This window comes from Chrysemys picta, chromosome 1, assembly GCF_011386835.1.
Source record: "Chrysemys picta bellii isolate R12L10 chromosome 1, ASM1138683v2, whole genome shotgun sequence".
Lineage (NCBI taxonomy): Eukaryota > Metazoa > Chordata > Testudines > Emydidae > Chrysemys > Chrysemys picta.
This window is the reverse complement of record NC_088791.1, coordinates 358,660,320-358,679,909: the sequence shown is the minus strand read 5'-3', so window position 1 is coordinate 358,679,909 and position 19,590 is coordinate 358,660,320. Positions and strand designations below refer to the sequence as shown.

At 53.7% G+C, this 19,590-nt stretch overlaps 2 protein-coding genes across 9 annotated transcripts in view; one reads left to right on the top strand and one right to left on the bottom strand.

The window, feature by feature from the left end:
* LCMT2 (leucine carboxyl methyltransferase 2) overlaps positions 1 to 19,590 on the bottom strand; it is a 517,091-nt gene that overhangs the window by 159,801 nt on the left and 337,700 nt on the right. The gene's annotated exons all lie outside the window — the stretch shown is intronic.
* The window catches only part of DCHS1 (dachsous cadherin-related 1), a 125,529-nt gene that overhangs the window by 42,912 nt on the left and 63,027 nt on the right, over positions 1 to 19,590 (top strand). For all 8 annotated transcript variants that reach the window (XM_065596708.1, XM_065596698.1, XM_065596730.1 and 5 more), the window contains 7 exons: positions 2,553 to 2,741; positions 3,191 to 3,422; positions 4,821 to 5,057; positions 5,572 to 6,591; positions 7,880 to 8,067; positions 10,941 to 11,037; positions 11,244 to 11,401. In XM_065596708.1, the coding sequence (XP_065452780.1) occupies positions 2,553 to 2,741; positions 3,191 to 3,422; positions 4,821 to 5,057; positions 5,572 to 6,591; positions 7,880 to 8,067; positions 10,941 to 11,037; positions 11,244 to 11,401 (2,121 nt within the window). The remainder of the gene's footprint in view (positions 1 to 2,552; positions 2,742 to 3,190; positions 3,423 to 4,820; positions 5,058 to 5,571; positions 6,592 to 7,879; positions 8,068 to 10,940; positions 11,038 to 11,243; positions 11,402 to 19,590) is intronic.

The following is a 19,590-nucleotide window of genomic DNA, read 5'->3' as shown; positions in this document are numbered from 1 at the left end:
CGTGCCCCTCACCCAACCTGCCATACTCTGTGCATGCCTGCTGCTGGGAGCCACTTTGCTCCAGGAGCTCCTTGCTTTATGTCCAATCCCTCTCTGAGCATGGACAAGACAAAAGAGTGGAGAAACAGAAAAAAAGGAGTGGAAAGGGGGAAGAAGATGGAGGGAGGGAGACAAGCCCATCAGGTGAGGTGTGTGCAGCTGGGGTCAGTTCCCAAGGCTGCTCCAGAGCTCATGATGCCTGCAGCTGCATGGATTCTGTAGCTGGTGGCAGGAGAAGGGGATCCTGTTACATGGGGCTACTTCCAACAGCTGGAGGGGCAAGGGAAGTGAGATGGGAGGGAATGAGTTCCCTATGAAATGCACACAGGGCTCCAAGGAACAAAGCTCCCGCTGTGGGGAAGTGCCTGACTACTCCAGTGCAAGCCTCTCTCAGTAGGGGGACCTGTAGGGAGCCAGGCAGGAGTGCTGGCCATTGGGGGAACTCCTGGATACTCCAATCCCCTTCTCTCTCACCAAGAGGTGTTCTAGGGAGCATGGCAGGAGGGGTGGTGGGGGCACAGTGGGGAGTAGGACAGGAACTTAGGTTTTGGAGGGAGAGTGCAGCACGGGGCACTGTAGGGAGTGGGGTGGTAGCCATGGCTGTTGGGAGGGGGCAGCATGCGCCCATGTAGGGCATGGGGCAAGAGTGCTGGACAGGGGCTCCCTGTTACTCTAGTCTTAGCCTCCCAGCAGGAGAGGCTAGTGGTGAAATTGCTTCTAGGGCCTGGGCTGCCTGAGGGGCTGACATGTGACCCAGGTTAGGAGGCTCCTAAGAGCTGTTTGCAGCCCCCAGCTGGGCCCTTTCCCTGGTGCTCGTCTATGTTCCTGTGCTGCTTGCTCATGGGAGCTGAGGCCCCAGCCCCAGTGTGGGGAGGAGCTGCAGCTATGGAGCGTGAACTTCACTTCACCCGGGGCTGTCCCAGCTGCCTCCCTTTTGCCTCCTTTTCCGGGGTCTGTTCTCCCCGCCGAGCTCTCAGTGGGAGATGAGCCCTGGGCAGTGTCCCCCAGAGGGGATGTTCTTGGGAAAGGAGCCATTAGTGGCTGACCTGGAGCTGCAGGGAACTGGAGGGATCTTGGGGCAGCCTCCCCACACAAACGAGAACCCAGGATATTGGGCCAGGAGCCCTGGGTTCAAGGTGCAGGTTCTGAACCCCCCAGTGCCCCTGATGCTCTGGCAATGCTGACTTCCCCCGCCCTGCCCTTCTTTCAGGGCCCAGCTGTTGGCTGGGCTGGGCTCCTCTCCTGTCACTGCCACTGAGAAGCTCAGAACCAAGGAGTCTTTCTGAAAGTTGTGCTGTAGCCCAGCTGGGAGCAGGTGAGCAGGGCGTACTGGCTGGCAGCTCAGCCTGTCCCTTAAGCCTGTGACAGCCCGCTCCTCACTGCAGCCCTGGCTGGAGGTCTGGGAGTGCTGACACTTGGGGCCTAACAGCAGGATGGGATCCTGAGGTGCAGGAGGGGTGTTTCCAGCCCCTATGTCCCAGAGAGCATAGTGGGGTGCTCAGAATAAGACTCTCCTGCCCCCCTTGAAGTTGGGTCACTTGCAAAGAGACCAAGAGGAGGACCTCTGGGCCCTGCCTGCAGCACCAGGCCCCCGAACAGTGCTGCAAGGGGATGACCAGTGGGAGAGGGCAGTGGGAGGTGCTGGCTGCTCATTGGAAGGTGAGAAGCAAGTCCTGGCTAGCTGCTTTCCCTGCAGCTTCTCTGCACTGGGGGGAGAGCAGCAGGTGAGTGCCAGCCTGTGCTGCACTGTGGGACAGGCTCGCATCCCCCAGGCTGGGCTTGGGCAAGGACACTGGGGTAAATCTGTGGAGCTCAGCCTCTCTGCCCAGTGGCCTTTCCTGGGGCAAGTCTCAAGACCACCAGGGGCCTGGACAGCACAACGATGGGCACCAGAAACAGGGAGGCCACTAAACTAAGAACATGAGTAGTAGCGGCCTGACCCATGGCACCTCCAGCAGCACAGCAGCCCCTATTGCTGCACTGGGGTCAGCTCCGACTGCGGGCAGAAATGCCCGTTACTGAGTCCCCACCCCACTTCCTGCAGCACCCCCAAGTGCTGGGGCGAGCACTGACTACAAGGGGAGAGTGCCTCTGTTTGAGCCCCCTGCCTCCAGTTTGCAAGGAGGGACGTGCTCCCACCATCCCTTGGAGAACGCTGCACTGATCACTCATTGGGCGGGTATCGATTTACCTATCCTAGGTGGAGTAGCTGAGCACCTCAATATCTGTGAAGTGTTTACCCTCCCGAGACCCTTGCAGCATCCCCACTGTATAGATGGGAACGGCAGCCCAGAGAAGCTGTCACTCGCCTGTGGACACACAGACAGGCTTTGGTGGTGCATGGAATTGGACCCGGGCTTCCTGAGTCCTAGCTTAGACCACTAACTCCTGGCCATCCTGCCTCCTACGTTCGGAAGGTCTTGAGCTGCCCTTGGGATGGCCGGGAGAGCTGGGCCTGGCTGCTGGGCTCCAGCCCCACTGCTGCTCCCACTGACATAGTGCCTTTCCACCAGATCACAGCCACGGATGCAGACAGTGGCCCATTCAGCTCCCTCTCCTACTCCATCGGCTCCGGCATTGGCAGCGTTGTTCCCACGCAGTTCAGCATCGATGAGCACACTGGGCAGCTGTGCACAGTGCAGGGCCTGGACCGCGACGAGGGGGCCACTGCCTATGACTTCACTGTCACTGCTGTCGATGGGGTGAGCGCTGATGAAAGGAGGCTGGGCCCGGGAGGGGAGGGGCTGAGCAGTGGGTGAAGGGGGATGGGCCCATGGGGGAAGAGGCTGAGTAATGAAGGAAAGGGGTCATGGGATGATGGGGAAAGGTGGGATGGCCCTTGGATGGAACTGAGCGATGGGGCAGGGGCAGCTGGGCCCCTGAGGGTGCTGAGCAATGGGGCAGGGCCAGCTGGGCCCCCCGGGGTGCTGAGCAATGGGGCAGGGGCAGCTGGGCCCCGGGAGGTGCTGAGTGATGGGGAAGGCGGGGGATGGGCCAACGGGGAGTGAGCAATTGGGCGGGGGAGGGAGTTATGCCCCCAGATAGTACTGTTCAGAAGGTTATCCCTGTCATCCCATCCCCCCCAGGGCAGTGAGGGCCTCCCAGCAGCCCAGCCCTGGGCAGAGTTATGCCTGGTCCTGTCCTCCTCCAGGGTGGTCTGAACTCCATGGTGTACGTGAAGGTTTTCCTGGAGGATGTGAACGATAACCGTCCGGCGTTCTACCCGCTGGAGTACGCAGCCAGCATCAGCACGCAGAGCATGCCGGGCACAGCCGTGCTGCGCGTCATGGCCCACGACAAGGACGAGGGCCCCCACGGGAAGGTGACGTACCACATTGTCTCAGGGAACTCGCCCCCTCTCTTCTCTCTGCACAAGGACACAGGTAAGAGCCTTGGTGCCCTGGCCAGGTGTGGGGATGGGTGGGGGGAAGGGATCTTCCCCAGGGTGATACTCAGTCAGCTACAGACAGAGGGTATGGGGGGATGTGACACCTGTCCGTGTTACTGTACAGCACGCTCATCAGCTCCACAGAAGGGCAGCCCCACCAGCCAGCAGCCCCCTTTCTCCTCAGCATTCCCCCTGCCCTGTTTCCACTATCCCTCCCCTCCCTGCTCGGCCAGGAGTGTGGGCCGGGGAGGAGGGCTCCAGCTGGGGGTGTGGGCTCTGGGGTGGGGCCAGGGATGAGGGGTTTGGGGTGCAGGAGGGGGCTCAGGGCTGGAGCAGGGTGTTGGGATGTTGAGTGGGTGCAGGCTCTGGGAGAGAGTTTGGGGTGCAGGGTCCTGGCAGCACTTACCACAGCTCCCAGGAAGCGACCGCCAGGTCCCAGTAGCCCCTAGGTGCATGGGCGGCCAGAGGGGCTCCGCATGCTCCCCTCGTGCCCACAGGCGCTGCCCCTGCAGCTCCTATTGGTCACAGTTCCCGATCAATGAGAGCTGCAGAGCCGGCACTGGGGCAAGGGCAGCACACAGAGCCTCCTTGGCCGCCCATGCACCATGGGGCCTCAAGGACCTGGCGGCCGCTTCTCAGAGCCACACAGAGCTAGAGCAGGCAGGGAGCCTGCCTTAGCCCCAGGTCCCCGCTGCACCACCACCAGGACTTTTAACGGCCCAGTCAGCGGTGCCGACCTGAGCCGCCAGGGTCCGTTTTCAACCGAGTATTCTGGTTGAAAACTGGATGCCTGGCAACCCTATTCCCTGCATTCCTGACCACATTCCCTGGGCCCAGAGAGGCTCCATACCCATGGCCCATTCCCCAGGGCCCTACTTTTCCTGACACCCTTCCCCCCCAGGGCCAGGGCCAGGGCCAGGGCCAGGGCCCAGGCCCTTTCTAGACTGAACTCCACCCCTCTCCCCTCCATCCCCCCAGAATCGGCAGACTGATCTCCCCACAGCCAATGCTGAGATAAACGGGGCCAGGTTCACTCTCCCCCTCCACCCTCTTTTGGCCTTTCTAGGACTGATGGGTCCAGGGCTGAATACAGTGGGAGGGGAGGGAAGGGGAAGGAAGTAGGGTCCCCTCAGACCCCTATAGAGAGGGGCTGCCCCTCCTTGCCCCCAGATGTAGCCCCCATCTCTCTTTGCAAATGCCATCCACTTTCGTTCCCCCTCTGGCCCCTGGAGTCAATCTCTGGGGTTGGTATCTCTCTCCCTTGGTTATTCCCAGGCTCGTAGCTTGTTTCTGCATCCCTAGAACAGGGAGGGGAAGTGCATTTCCTGCTGGGGGAGGGGGACACAGTGTTCAATCCTACAGCACTTCTCCTATGAGTTTCTTTCTCTTCCAGGTGTTGTCTCCCTCTCGTGGTCCCTGAGTGGCAAAGCCAACACGCTGGTGCAGCTGGTGATCTCAGCACGGGATGGAGGGGGCCTGTCAGCCCAACCCAATGCCCAAGTGAACATCAGCATCGTGGCTGGCACGGTCTCACCTCCTGTCTTTGAGCAGGCACAGTACTTCTTCACAGTGCCTGAGGACACACAGCAGGGGGCGAGTATTGGGGCCGTCCGGGCCCATAACCCCCCAGGTATGGACCCATCGCAGCCCCCAAAACACGTTGGGCCCATGTTTCCATTTCAGGGGTCCTGTGCTCCTGCCCCACTCTGCACAGTGACCCTGCTGGGGTCTCCCCCCACAGCTAGCGGCCTGCCCTCCCCCACGGTGCCCTCTGCTGGCGCCCCCACAGTGCCTCCTGTTCCTCCCATCCCCTGCTGGGAAATCCTCCCACAGCCAGTGCCCTGCCCGCCCCCACGGCGCCTCCTGCTGGGAGCTCCTCCCAAAGCCAGTGCCCTGCTTTTCCCCATGGCGCCTCCTGCTGGGAGCTCCCCGCACAGCCAGTGCCCTGCCCTCCCCCACAGTGTCCCCTGCTGGGAGCTCCCTCCACAGCTAGCGGCCTGTCCACCCCCACAGTGCCCCCTGCTGGGAGCTCACCCCACAGTCAGCTCCCTGCCCTCCCCCACAGCGCCCCTTGCTGGGGCAGGCTGGGTGGGTGAGCGGAGCACTGCTCTCACTGTCCTTGCTCTATATTCCCTTGTCCCCAGGTCACTCTGATGACATCTTTTATTCCATCTCCTCGGGAGATCCCCATGGCTATTTCTTCATTGACTCCAGCTTGGGACAGCTCCGCACCAGCCTCCCTCTCGATCATGAGGTCCAGGCGGTTCTGGTTCTCGACGTGCAGGCCCGAAGTGGCTCGCCGCCTGCCTACAGCAACACGCAGGTGAAGATTTCCGTGTCAGACGTGAATGACAATGCACCAGCCTTCCTGGCCCCTTCTGACTCCATCCTGCTGCCAGAGGCCACAGAGGTGGGGGCCACTGTCTACACGCTGCAGGCGGAGGATCGGGACAGTGGTGCCAACGGGCAGGTGCACTTTGAGCTGGTGTCAGGTGGGGACGGCATCTTCAGCGTGGAGCGCTCCTCTGGGACAGTGCGTGTGGTGGGGGCGCTGCAGTACGAGGCCAGTGCCGCCTATGGCCTAGCCATAGTGGCACGAGACAGCGGTGTGCCCCAGCTCAGTGCCACCTTCACCCTGCTGGTGCACGTGCAGGCAGAGCACGACCACGGGCCCATCTTTGACACACTCACCTACCGTGTGGAGGTGCGGGAGGGCACGCCTGTCTCCACTCGCTTCCTGCAGGTGCGGGCCCTGGGCCGGGACACTGGTGCCACGCCGCTCACTTACTACCTGCGTGCCGATGGCGATGCCGCTAGCTTTGGCATCGTGCCCGAGAGTGGCTGGCTCTATGTCAAGAGTGCGTTGGACCGGGAGACGCGGGACCTGTACATGCTGACAGTGCTGGCGGCTGCAGGCACAGGCGGCACCGGCAGCGAGGCTAGGAAGACGGGCACCAGCACGGTGCGGGTCAGCATCACTGACGAGAATGACAACAGCCCCCGGCTCAGCGAGGAGCGCTACTTTTTCACCATTCCCGAGAACCAGCCACCGGGCAGCAGGGTGGGCAGGGTGACAGCCAGTGACCGGGACACGGGGCAGAACAGCCGCCTCACCTACCGCCTCCTCCAGCATGACCCCAACTTCCTCATCCACATGCAGTCTGGTGAGAGACCCCACAGGCGGTGCAGGTGGAAGCAGAGGGAGAGCCCACCGAGATCCGAGTGGGCATGGAGGGGCCTGTGAAACTCAGCAGGGGGTAGCTGTGAGGGTAGAGCAGTGCTGGCCCCAATGTGGCACTAGGGGGTGCTGTGCTTCAGGGAGGGAGGTGGAGGTAGCATCATGCTACTTCGTCAGTGACTCCCCGGTCTGAGAACTACCAGAGCCGTCCCAAGGCAGAGTGCTTTGTCGGGTTGCCCTCCCTCCCACAGGGCTCTCATGGCACTGGTGGTGCCAGCAGCCCTTTAGGCAAAGCCAGGCCCATCACTGAGCTACTGCAGCCGCAGATGTGACTGGTGGGGTGGTCCTGCCTTCCACCCGCCCAGCCCAGAGCCCAGCGCTCAGGTCAGCAGGGCCCAGGAGCCTAGAGAAGCCAGAACACAGGTGCTGAGACTTAAGGAAGCTTGTCAAGAGGGATATACAATGGACCCAGGGGTCAGGAAGGGACGTATGCACAAGGATGGGTGTGGGGGGGTCACACCCCAAACGAGGGTCAGTGTCACCTTGTCTCACAGGAGGTTAGGGGTCACACCCCGAAGGTGGGTTGGTGTCACCCTGTCTCATAGGAGGTTAGGGGTCACACCCTAGGAGGTGGGTCAGTGTCAGCCTGTCTTACAGGGCATTAGGAGTCACACCGCAAAGGAGGGTCGGTGTCATCCTGTCTCAGAGGAGGTGAGTCGGTGTCACCCCGTCTCATGGGAGGTTAGAGATCACACCCCAGAGGAGGGCCTGCTGCAGCTGGCATGGCTCTCTTGTCATCAGCGTTAGCTCAACTGTCCTGCCCCCCCTCTTCTGCCCTGACCTGGCATCTGCCTCGCATTGGGGTCCTTGGTGGCTGGCACAAGGGGCATATGGTAGGGGACCCTTATGCAATTTCAGAGAGCAGCTCTAACCGTGTTCCACCAACCCCAGCTGGCTCCCTTCCCACTGCCCTTTCCCGAGGGCCCTTGTCCTGTCACCACCATCCCAGGGCCACATCCTTCTCCATGGCCTGCTCCTTCGGGCTGGCTCCCCCACCCACAGCCCATTCCCAAGGGTTGTGACTCTATTCCCCCAGTCCAGGACCATCTCTCTGCCCACAGTCCATTCCCCTGGGCTCTGTCCTGCCTTGCAAGCTGGGGCTCCCCTCTTCCCAGGGGAGACAGTTCCCCATCTGGAGCTGTCTCCCTGCTGGGAGTCCTCGTTGGGAGCGGGCACTCTGGGAGCTGAGCTGTGTCCTTGCTTCTCTCTTGCAGGAGAGCTCACTGCCAAGCGCAGCCTGGACCGGGAGCAGCAGTCAAGCTATCAGCTGCTGGTGATCGTACAGGATGGGGGGACGCCACCCCGCAGCGTCACGGGCACCGTCTATGTCACCGTATTGGATGAGAATGACAATTTTCCGGCTTTCCTTCATGTGCTGGGCGGGCGGGAGCTCCTGGTGCAGGTGAGGCGTGCAGGCAGGCACTTCCTCTGAAAATTGTGAGGCTGGGAGCTTCAGGTGCAAGTTGTGGGGTCCAGAGCCCTCAGTACAGATTGGGGGGGCAGAGCTCCCACTGCAGGTTGTTGGGGGCCAAGAGCGTTTGGTGGGGGAGGAGAGGGCCCCTGTGCAGGTTGGGTGATGGGGGGTGGGGGAGGAGAGAGCCCCTGTGCAGGTTGGACGGGGGGGCGGGGAGGAGAGAGCCCTGTGCAGGTTGGGCAGGGGGGGGAGGAGAGAGCCCCTGTGCAGGTTGGGGGGGAGGAGGAGAGAGCCCCTGTGCAGGTTGGGGGGGGAGGAGAGAGCCCCTGTGCAGGTTGGACTGGGGGGGGGAGAAGAGAGCCCCTGTGCAGGTTGGTCTGGGGGGGGGGAGGAGAGAGCCCCTGTGCAGGTTGGGCGGGAGGGGAGGAGAGAGCCCCTGTGCAGGTTGCGGGGGAGGAGGAGAGAGCCCCTGGGCACATTGGGTTGGGGGGAGGAGGAGAGAGCCCCTGTGCAGGTTGGGTTGGGGGGGGAGGAGAGAGCCCCTGTGCAGGTTGGATGGGGGGGGGGAGGAGAGAGCCCCTGTGCAGGTTGGGGGGGGGGAGGAGAGAGCCCCTGTGCAGGTTGGACTGGGGGGGGGGGAGGAGAGAGCCCCTGGGCACATTGCGTTGCGGGGAGGAGGAGGGAGCTAGTTCCTTAAGTACTCTAAAGGCATGTAGTCACCAGCAACAGCACTTAAACGTGACTACGGCACCAGCGCTGGGAGAGAGATTAAAAAAACCACCTCCACAAGGGGCGTAGCTTCCTGCCACTGTCTACACTGCCACTTTACAGCGCTGAATCTTGCAGCGCTTAGTGGGGTGTTTTTTCACCCCCCTGAGCAAGAAAGTTGCAGCACTGTAAAGTGGCAGTGTAGACAAGGCCTAAGATGAATTTGATCAGGTCTTGATTACTTGAATAATTCTAACTTATCTACATATACTCCCACCTGTTCTTTCCATATTTTGACTTACTTTCCTTTCCCCTTGTTAATATTAATTGTGTTGAGTATCTGGTCACAATTAATGTCTTTAGTGAAGTGATGCGAAATAGGCATTAAACACCTCAGCTTCCTTGATGTCATCAGTTATTAGCTCTCCTTCCCCACTGAACAGAAGTTCTAAACTTACCTTTGTCTTTCTCTTGCTCCTGATGCATTTAAAGACACTCTTCTTGCTGCCTTTTGATGTCCTTTGTTAGGTGTCACTCATTTTGTGCCTTAGACTTTCTGATTTTGTCCCTACATGCTTGTGCTACTCTTACTCCTCTATAGCAATTAGTCCATGTTTCCACTTTTTGTAGGATTTCCTTTTGATTTTCAGGTAATTAAAGAGCTCCTGTTGGAGCCATATTGGCCTCTTACTATTCTTCCTATCTTTCTTTTGCATCAGGATAGTTTGCAGTTGTGTCTTTTAATATTGTCTCCTTTAGAAACTGCCAGCTGTCCTGAATTTCTTTATCCCTTAGATTTTCTTCCTATGGGACCTCACCTACCAGTTCTCTGAGTTTGTTAAAATCTGCTTTTTTGAACTCCATTTTCCTTATCTTGCTGCTCTCACTCCTTCCTTTCTTTAGAGTCATGAAATCTATCATGATGTTAAAGCTCGCTGCAGCAGTTGTTGGCAGACAGTGGCTTCTTCTGCTATCTTTTCCCAGAAGTCTTTTACTTTTAAGACCCCCAAAAAGGAGTGTTGGATGGAACAGTCCATCCTCTCATAATTTTGTCCACCAATAGGCCTAATTTCTGACACAATAATTTTGATTCATTGATTTCAGGTCCTCTACTCCTCCTGTATATCAGTCATAATCTTGACACGATCCTTGAGTGGTATCAGTGACACCCTTTCTGTGTGGACATTTCCAGTCTTTCTGTCTCTTTTCCCATCAACATTTGTTATTATAGGTTATTTTGGCACTTAATAAAGTTTCACTCAGTCTTTACTAAGTTGAACTCACAGTTAAGGTACATTTTTAGGCCCTGTTATAACGACTGGCCCTTGCTTAGGAAGACAGTTGGTTCTGAGGTTTGTGCTGTAGGGTGGAGGTTACGGGGGTCTGTGCTGGGAGGAGTGTGGAGTGTTGGGAGGTCTGTGCTAGAGGGATGTAGGGGTCTGTGCCGGGAGGATTATGGGGTCTGTGTCTTGGGGAATCTGTGGAGCTGTGTGGTATAGTGTCTGTGTCTCGGGAGATCTGTGGGGCTGTGTGGTGGAATGGGGTTATGGGGTCTGTGTCTTGGGGGATCTGTGGGGCTGTGCGGTGGAATGGGGTTATGGGGTCTGTGTCTTGGGGGATCTGTGGGGCTGTGTGGTGGAATGGGGTCTGTGTCTTGGGGGATCTGTGGGGCTGTGCGGTGGAATGGGGGATATGGGGTCCGTGTCTTGGGGGATCTGTGGGGCTGTGCGGTGGAATGGGGGGCATGGGGTCTGTGTCTTGGGGGATCTGTGGGGCTGTGCGGTGGAATGGGGGATATGGGGTCTGTGTCTTGGGGGATCTGTGGGGCTGTGCGGTGGAATGGGGGATATGGGGTCTGTGTCTTGGGGGATCTGTGGGGCTGTGCGGTGGAATGGGGGGCATGGGGTCTGTGTCTTGGGGGATCTGTGGGGCTGTGCGGTGGAATGGGGGATATGGGTTCTGTGTTTTGGGGGATCTGTGGGGCTGTTTGGTGGAATGGGGTATGGGGTCTGTGTCTTGGGGGATCTATGGGGCTGTATGGTTGTATGGGCTCTGCTGGGGAGGTGGCTGTGGTGAGAGGATTATGGGTTCTGTGTTGCGGGGCCTGGGTGCTGGCTGTTGTGCTGTCTCCATCTCCCCTCTCTGTGTGACAGGTGCTGGAGGAGAAGCCATCAGGGCTGCTGGTCGCCTCCCTGCAGGCCAAGGATCCAGACGAGGGTGAGAACGGGACCATCTTCTACTCACTAACAGGTAATGGGGGAAAGAGGGCAAGCGGTATGGCACCATCACCTCCAGTCACTTGCCTAGGGCAATTATTATTTATTTATTTATTTATTTATTATGGTCCTGACCTCCCCACAAACACACATGCACACTCCCATCATTCCCCAAGCCTGCCCCGCACCATGTCTAACTTGCTCTGACCCATGCAACAGCATCTCCCCTTCTCTCCACAGGGGCTTGGGCCGAGCGCTTCACACTGCACATGGCCACGGGGGAGCTGCGTACAGCCACTGTGCTGCGCCGAACCGACCGGGCCGAGTACATCTTCACTGTGACAGCCAGTGACCGGGGCACGGAGCCCCGCAGTACAGCAGCCACTGTCCGCATTCAGGTACATGAGCCCCCCAACTCCCCCCACAGGGCTATCATCTGCATCCAGGTACATGGGCCCCCCAAATCCCCCCCAGGGTTATCATCCTCCTCCAGGTACATGGGCCCCCCAAATCCCCCCCAGGGTTATCATCCTCCTCTAGGTACATGGGCCCCCCAAATCTCCCCCAGGGCTATCATCCACCTCCAAGTACATGGGCCCCCCAAACTCCCCCCCAGGGCTATCATCCACCTCCAGGTACATGGCCTCCCAACTCCCCCCACAGGGCTAGCATCTGCATCCAGGTACAAGGGCCCCCCAAACCCACCACCCCCATGACCATCATCCACATCCAGGTACATGGGCCCCCAAAACCTGCCCCCCCTGGGCTATCATCCTCACCCAGGTACATGGGCCTCCCTAACTCTTGCCTCCTTCCCCATGCCCACCATCTGCATCCAAGTTCATGAGCCCTCCAAGTCCCACCCCTGACCCTACAGCCATCATCTGCATCCAGGTACAGGGACCTGTCACGCTCTGGGGTACAAATCCAGACCAATGAGGGACTGTGTCACCACCTGCCCTGTAACCCTGGGCACCTCACAAAGCTTTGGTGTTGTAGCTCCCGCACAAGCAGCCTAGCAGCCTGCAGGTCACATCCTGATGAGTATCTGTGTGCTAGACAGCCCTGGTTCAGCAGCTCTGACCCCAGCAGCCTGTCTACAGTCCTGCTGCCTCACGCTAACTTCCACCAGCCTGGGTTACAACCAACAAGGTGATCCCAACACACTCCCAGCCCCGAATTTCCCCAGAGGTGTGTGCTCTGCAATGTCCAGCCCCCTCCTGGACAGCTGAGAGACATATATGGTTTGTTTGTTCCTCTACAGACACAGAACACATCACAACTTATTAACTTGACTGAGTGTAAATACACCCTGCCCTTTAAACACAGCTCTGAGTTGGGTTATGGTAAAAATGAAATAAATGTATTAACAAAATATACATAGGACTAAGTCAGTTCAAGTATAAGGAATGAAGATAGAAAGAGTTACAAGTAAAACCAAAACAAAATACACTTCTAAAAATCTAAAACTTAATCTAGAAAGGTACAATCTTTGTTTAAGCAGGTTTGTCCCCTGTATTCAGTTCCTAGAGATTTCAGGGCCACCTTGGTTGAAGGACCCATCTTTCTCAGCTCATGAGAGCTCTGCTCTCTTGTGTCTGTCTTGTGATGGGTTCCTAAAATGGCTTTCTGTCCTTGTTTATATCTCCCAAAGTTTAATGACCTTTCTTCAGGAGGCAGGAAGCCCTCCTGTGTGTTCAGCTTGCTGTGTCCACCAGCAAGCTGACCTCATGCTGTTCCTTCCTTCTTGTGGGCTTCCTCTCCCCGTCTGTGAACATGGCTTTCCATTGTTTTGATTCTACCATGGTTAGGCCATGTCTACACTACAAAGTTATGCTGACTCAAGTTACGTTGGCATACCGCCGCAATTAGTACATCGCTTTACGTGTGCATGCTTAGCTTCTTGTGTTGGCAGTGCGCATATTATTGCAGAGTGTGATGTATCATTGGTAGGTACATCACACTGTGCAACTCGCCACCTTCCAACACATTGTCTTTTGGGAAGTTTTGGCAATGCATGATGGGGCCAAAATGGGTTATGCGGGGTGACCGGGAACATGGGGTCAACTTCCCATTTTGCAACTGACTCCATCCTGTAACATTATCTGTATACTATAATTTTTGCGCCTTTTTTCAAAATCCCACAAACTCGTGTGGCCCTCCTCATTCGCTGTCTGTCATCTCTGACAGAAGCATTGAGCTTGCACAGCTCTGCACTGTTGTCATGAGCATTGCAAGCACAGCGCGCATGATTCTGGAGTATTTGCAGAGCTGCAAGAAGAGCTGAATGAGTGGGGAGGGAACATGATGATGCCTTGGAGGACTGATTGCTCTGGGACATAGCGAGAACAAATTCCAGGTTGTTGATGGTGCTCACAGTGCAGCTGCATATGGTGGAGCACCACTTCTGGGCCTGAGAAAGAAGCATGACGGATGGGATCACATCGTAATGCAGGTTTGGGATGATAAGCAGTGACTGCAGAACTTCTGGATGCTCAAGGCCACATTCCTGGATCTGTGTGCTGAGCTTGCCCCAGCCCTTCAAAACTCAACCTCCAGCACCTCAACTTCTTCATTCGCAAACTCAAATTTTGCAATGTCACGTTGGCAGCAATAATTCCATCTTTAGAAAAGGGCATGTGATTCACATAAGAACGTAAGAACGGCCGTACCGGGTAAGACCAAAGGTCCATCTAGCCCAGTATCCTGCCTACCGACAGTGGCCAATGCCAGGTGCCCCAGAGGGAGTGAACCTAACAGGTAATGATCAAGTGATCTCTCTCCTGCCATCCATCTTCATCCTCTGACAAACAGAGGCTAGGGACACCATTCCTTACCCATCCTGGCTAATAGCCATTAATGGACTTAACTACCATGAATTTATCCAGTTCTCTTTTAAACTCTGTTATAGTCCTAGCCTTCACAACCTCCTCCGGTAAGGAGTTCCACAAGTTGACTGTGCGCTGCATGAAGAAGAACTTCCTTGTATTTGTTTTAAACCTGCTGCCTATTAATTTCATTTGGTGACCCCTAGTTCTTGTATTATGGGAATAAGTAAATAACTTTTCCTTATCCACTTTCTCCTCATCACTCATGATTTTATATACCTCTATCATATCCCCCCTTAGTCTCCTCTTTTCCAAGCTGAAGAGTCCTAGCCTCTTTAATCTCTCCTCATATGGGACCTGTTCCAAACCCCTAATCATTTTAGTTGCCCTTCTCTGAACCTTTTCTAGTGCCAGTATATCTTTTTTGAGATGAGGAGACCACATCTGTATGCAGTATTCGAGATGAGGGCGTACCATCGATTTATATAAGGGCAATAATATATTCTCAGTCTTATGCTATATCCCCTTTTTAATGATCCCTAACTATCCACGATGACTCCAAGATCTTTTTCCTGACTTGTTGTAGCTAAATTAGCCCCCATCATATCGTATGTATAGTTGGGGTTATTTTTTCCAATGTGCATTACTTTACATTTATCCACATTAAATTTCATTTGCCATTTTGTTGCCCAATCACTTAGTTTTGTGAGATCTTTTTGAAGTTCGTCACAGTCCACTTTGGTCTTAACTATCTTGAGCAGTTTAGTATCATCTGCAAACTTTGACACCTCACTGTTTACCCCTTTCTCCAGATCATTTATAAATAAGTTGAATAGGGTTGGTCCGAGGACTGACCCTTGTGGAACACCACTAGTTACCCCTCTCCATTCTGAGAATTTACCATTTATTCCTACCCTTTGTTCCCGGTCTTTTCACCAGTTCTCAATCCATGAAAGGACCTTCCCTTTTATCCTTGACAACTTAATTTATGTAAGAGCCTTTGGTGAGGGACCTTATCAAAGGCTTTCTGGAAATCTAAGTACACTGTGTCCTGGATCCCCCTTGTCCACATGTTTGTTGACCCCTTCAGAGAACTCTAATAGATTAGTAAGACACGATTTCCCTTTACAGAAACCATGTTGACTATTGCTCAACAGTTTATGTTTTTCTATGTGTCTGACAATTTTATTCTTAACTATTGTTTCAATTAATTTGCCCGGTACCGACGTTAGACTTACCGGTCTGTAATTGCTGGGATCACCTCTAGAGCCCTTTTTAAATATTGGCGTTACATTAGCTAACTTCCAGTCATTGGGTACAGAAGCGGATTGAAAGGACAGGTTACAAACCTTAGTTAATAGTTCCACAACTTCACATTTGAGTTCTTTCAGAACTCGGGTGAATGCCACCTGGTCCTGGTGACTTGTTAATGTTAAGTTTATGAATTAATTCCAAAACCTCCTCTAGTGACACTTCAGTCTGTTACAGTGCCTCAGATTTGTCACCTACAAAAGCCATCTCAGGTTTGGGAATCTCCCTAACATTCTCAGCCATGAAGACTGAAGCAAAGAATCCATTTAGTTTCTCCGCAATGACTTTATCTTCTTTAAGTGCTCCTTTTGTATTTCGATCATCAAGGGGCCCCACTGGTTGTTTAGCAGGCTTCCTGCTTCTGATGTACTTAAAAAACATCTTGTTATTAGCTTTGGAGTTTTTGGCTAGTCGTTCTTCAAACTCCTCTTTGGCTTTTCTTATTACATTCTTGCACTTAATTTGGCAGCATTTATGCTCCTTTCTGTTTGCCTCACTAGGATTTGACTTCCACTTTTTAGAGGAAGTCTTTTTATCTCTCACTGCTTCTTTTACATGGTGGTTAAGCCACGGTGGCTCTTTTTTAGTTCTTTTACTGTGGTTTCTTAATTTGGGGTATACATTGAAGTTGGGCTTCTATTATGGTGTCTTTAAAAAGCGCCCATGCAGCTTGCAGGGATTTCACTTTAGTCACTGTGCTTTTTAACTTCTGTTTAACTAACCCCCTCATTTTTGCATAGTTCCCCCTTTTGAAATTAAATGCCACAGTGTTGGGCTGTTGAGATATTCTTCCCACCACAGGGATGTTGAATGCTATTGTATTATGGTCACTATTTCCAAGCGGTCCTGTTATAGTTACCTCTTGGACCAGCTCCTGCGCTCCACTCAGGACTAAATCTAGGGTTGCCTCTCCCCTGGTGGGTTCCCATACCAGCTGCTCCATGAAACAGTCATTTAAAGTATCGAGAAATTTTATCTCTGCATTTCGACCTGCAGTGAAATGTTCCCAGTCAATATGGGGATAATTGAAATCCCCCACTATTATTGGGTTCTTAATTTTGATAGCCTCTCTAATTTCCCTTAGCATGTCATCATCACTATCACTGTCCTGGTCAGGTGGTCTATAATAGATCCCTAATGTTATATTCTTTTTAGAGCATGAAATTTCTATCCATAGAGATTCTATGGAACATGTGGATTCACCTATCTCTTGATATAAAGGACACTTACTTTCACCTTGCCCACAGATGATTTCTCAGATTTAAATTTTTTTTTTTAATTAATGGAGATATCCTAGCTCCTAGAACTGGAAGGGACCTTGAAAGGTCATTAAGTCCAGCCCCCTGCCTTCACCAGCAAGACCAAATACTAATTTTGCCCCAGATCCCTAAACGGCCCCCTTAAGGATTGAACTCACAACCCTGGGTTTAGCAGGCCAATGCTCAAGCCACTGAGCTATCCCTCCCCCCCATTTACTGTGGGGTCTGACTGTTTTTAATACAGAGTACTACCCTTCAGGATAGCAACTGCCCCCAGAGTCTTTACCAAGGTATTTTTAGTGGTAGCAGCTCATGTCAGACGTCATGGCTTCCTTGTCTTTCCATACCTCAATGACTGTCTCCTTGCCACCAAATCCCGCCAGGAGCCTATGCGTCAACTTCTATGGTGCTTTATCTCCTCTCTCAACTGGGAGCCAGCATCAACATTGAAAATCTGTTCTTACTCCCATGCGATCTTTGGACTTCATCAGCGCAACCTTGAATTCTATCTCCACTAGAGTGTACCTGCCCATAGATAGATTCCACAGCATGAACGAAATCAAAGCTCACTTCGGGTAATGGTCAAAACATGTCTGTCCCTGGTCAGCCACATGACCTTGTGCACTTATCACTGCATTTGCAAGATTCTACCTTTCTTGCCTTCAAGCATGGCTACAGTCAGTATACGCCTCAAGCCATCACTCCATGAACTTTACACTGACAGTTCCAACCAAGATATTGCCCTCCCTCCTTTGGTGGACCAATTCTCATCACGTATCCATGGGGTCCCCTTTGTCCCTTCTTCTCCAGACCAAACCATAATTACGGACGCATCCCTACTAAGTTGGGGTGGACACATGGACAACCACACAGCACAGGGAGTATGGACTCCTCTAGAGTCCAGAATGTACATCAATAACCTGGAAGTACAGTTAGTAAGGCAGGTGTGCAAATTATTTCTTCCACTCCTTTGCTCTCACCATGTCCTGATACTGTCAGATAACACTAGGACTGTTTTCTACATCAACAAGTAGTGGGGAGCAAGATCCATCTGCCTGTGTGCAGAAACAGTCAGTCTCTGGAACTGGGCGATCAGCAGTCAGATCACCCTATCCACAGCCTCAGCAGACACTTCGCGATCGATCATGAGTGGGAAATTCATGACACGGTGCTGCTTGACATTTTCACTCTATGGGGAACCCCAACCACAGATCTATTTGTCTCCCACCACATATTGTTCCAGAGGAACCCTAGACTACTGCTCCCAGAGCGATGCACTCCACCTTACTTAGTCAGACCAGTTCAACTATGTCTTGGCTCCACTGCCACGCCTACCATGAGTGCTACGTAAGCTCTGACAGGACAGGGTGAAGGTCATCCTGATTGCCCTATTCTGGCCCAGACAGTTCTGGTTCCCCAACCTCCTGTGCATGTCGTCTCGCCCACCGATTTCCCTCCCGACATTCCCTGATCTCCTGGCATAGTGCAACGGCAAGATCAAACCCCCCAAACCGTGACCGCTCCACCTCAGGGTGTGGTATTTGGATAGTCATAATCCCTAGAATGTGCCTGCTCCTCAGCACTCAGAGACATCTCTCCAATAGCAGAAAGGACTCAATTAGAAAATGTTACCTAACTAGATGGAAACACTTCTCATCCTGGACACAGCAAAGAGATGTTCTACCACAAGCTGCGGCTCTTCCCCTCATCTTGGACTATATCCTATCTTTGAAGACATCGGGTCTATCCCTCAGCTCCCTACAAGTCCACTTAGAGGCAACTGGTGCATACCATCTACCTACTCAAGGCTACTCCATGTTCACACACCTGCTAACCATAGATTCTGGAAAGACTTGATAAGAACTTTTCTGCCCCCTCAGAGGATTAAGCCCCAATGGGACCTGAATCTCGTTCTTTCGGTATGAATGAGGGCCCCCCTTTGAGCCATTAGCTACTTGCTCCATGTCCCTCTGTCCAGTGAAGGTCGCCTTTCTCGTAGCTATCATGTCAGCAAGAAGGATTGTCAAACTAGGAGCAGACCCTCCATACACTGTATTCCATAAAGATAAAGTTTTGTTGCACCTACATCCCAAAGTTATCACTAAAGTAGTTTTGGAATTTCATCTTAATCAGTCCATTCACTTACCTGTGTTCTTCTCGAAACTGCACATGTCTGCAGAGAACATAGACTCCACTCCCCCGGTGTTCAATGAGCCTTGGCCTTTTACCTGCAGAGAACAAAAGCAATCAGGAAGTCCCCAAGACTGTTCATTAATATAGCAGAAACAGTCAGAGGACACGCCATCTCCACCCAGAGAATTTCCAAATGGATATCGGGCTGCATTCTCCTCTGCTATCAGCTCTCAAACCTCCCACCCCACACAAGGTAAGAGCTCATTCCACCAGCGCTCAAGCAGCAACCATAGCATCTCCCACATGGAGTTCCAATGACATGTTTCCAAGGCATTATGCCCTGGTGCAGGACTCTACTGCTGAGGCCTCCTTTGGTACAGTGGTTCTCTGCTCAACCCTATCATCTTCATCCTCGCACCCTCCCCCTACTTAGGTACTGCTTGTGAGTCACCCACAGTGGAGTACACTAGGGACCATCACTCGAAGAAGAAAAGGAGGCCCTTCGAGATGTGTGGTCCCTGTATTCCAGTCCCGCCCTCCTTCCCCTCTGCTTTGGATCTTCTTGAGGCACGGTGGAGAAGGAACTGAAAAGGCAGTTGGTCCGCCCCTCCCTTTATCCCCTCGGTCAGAGGCAAGAGGCGAGCCAGGGCGCATGTGCAGACAAACGGACATTACTTTCAAATTCTCCAACTCCGGGCTCATCGTGTGCATGCGTAACCCACAGTGGAATACAGCTAGGGACCCCACATCTCGACGAACCTCCAGTTACAGGTAAGAAACCTGCTCTTAGCATGGAGAAATGAAGGTTAAAGCATAGTCCAAGGCCTTGTCTACACTTGAAATGCTGCAGTGGCACAGTTAATAGGTTCCCAACCCACAGCTATGTGGGCTGGTGTGTCCCTATTTATATAATGTGTGTGTGTGTGTGTGTGTGTGTTTATTACTGCAATGTCACTTTCAAAACACAGTACACTTTTCAATGAAATATAGTGTAAGAAGACTTTAAAAGTGCAGTTCTCGGTGGAGTTTGTAGCCCACACAGAACAAAGAAAATCT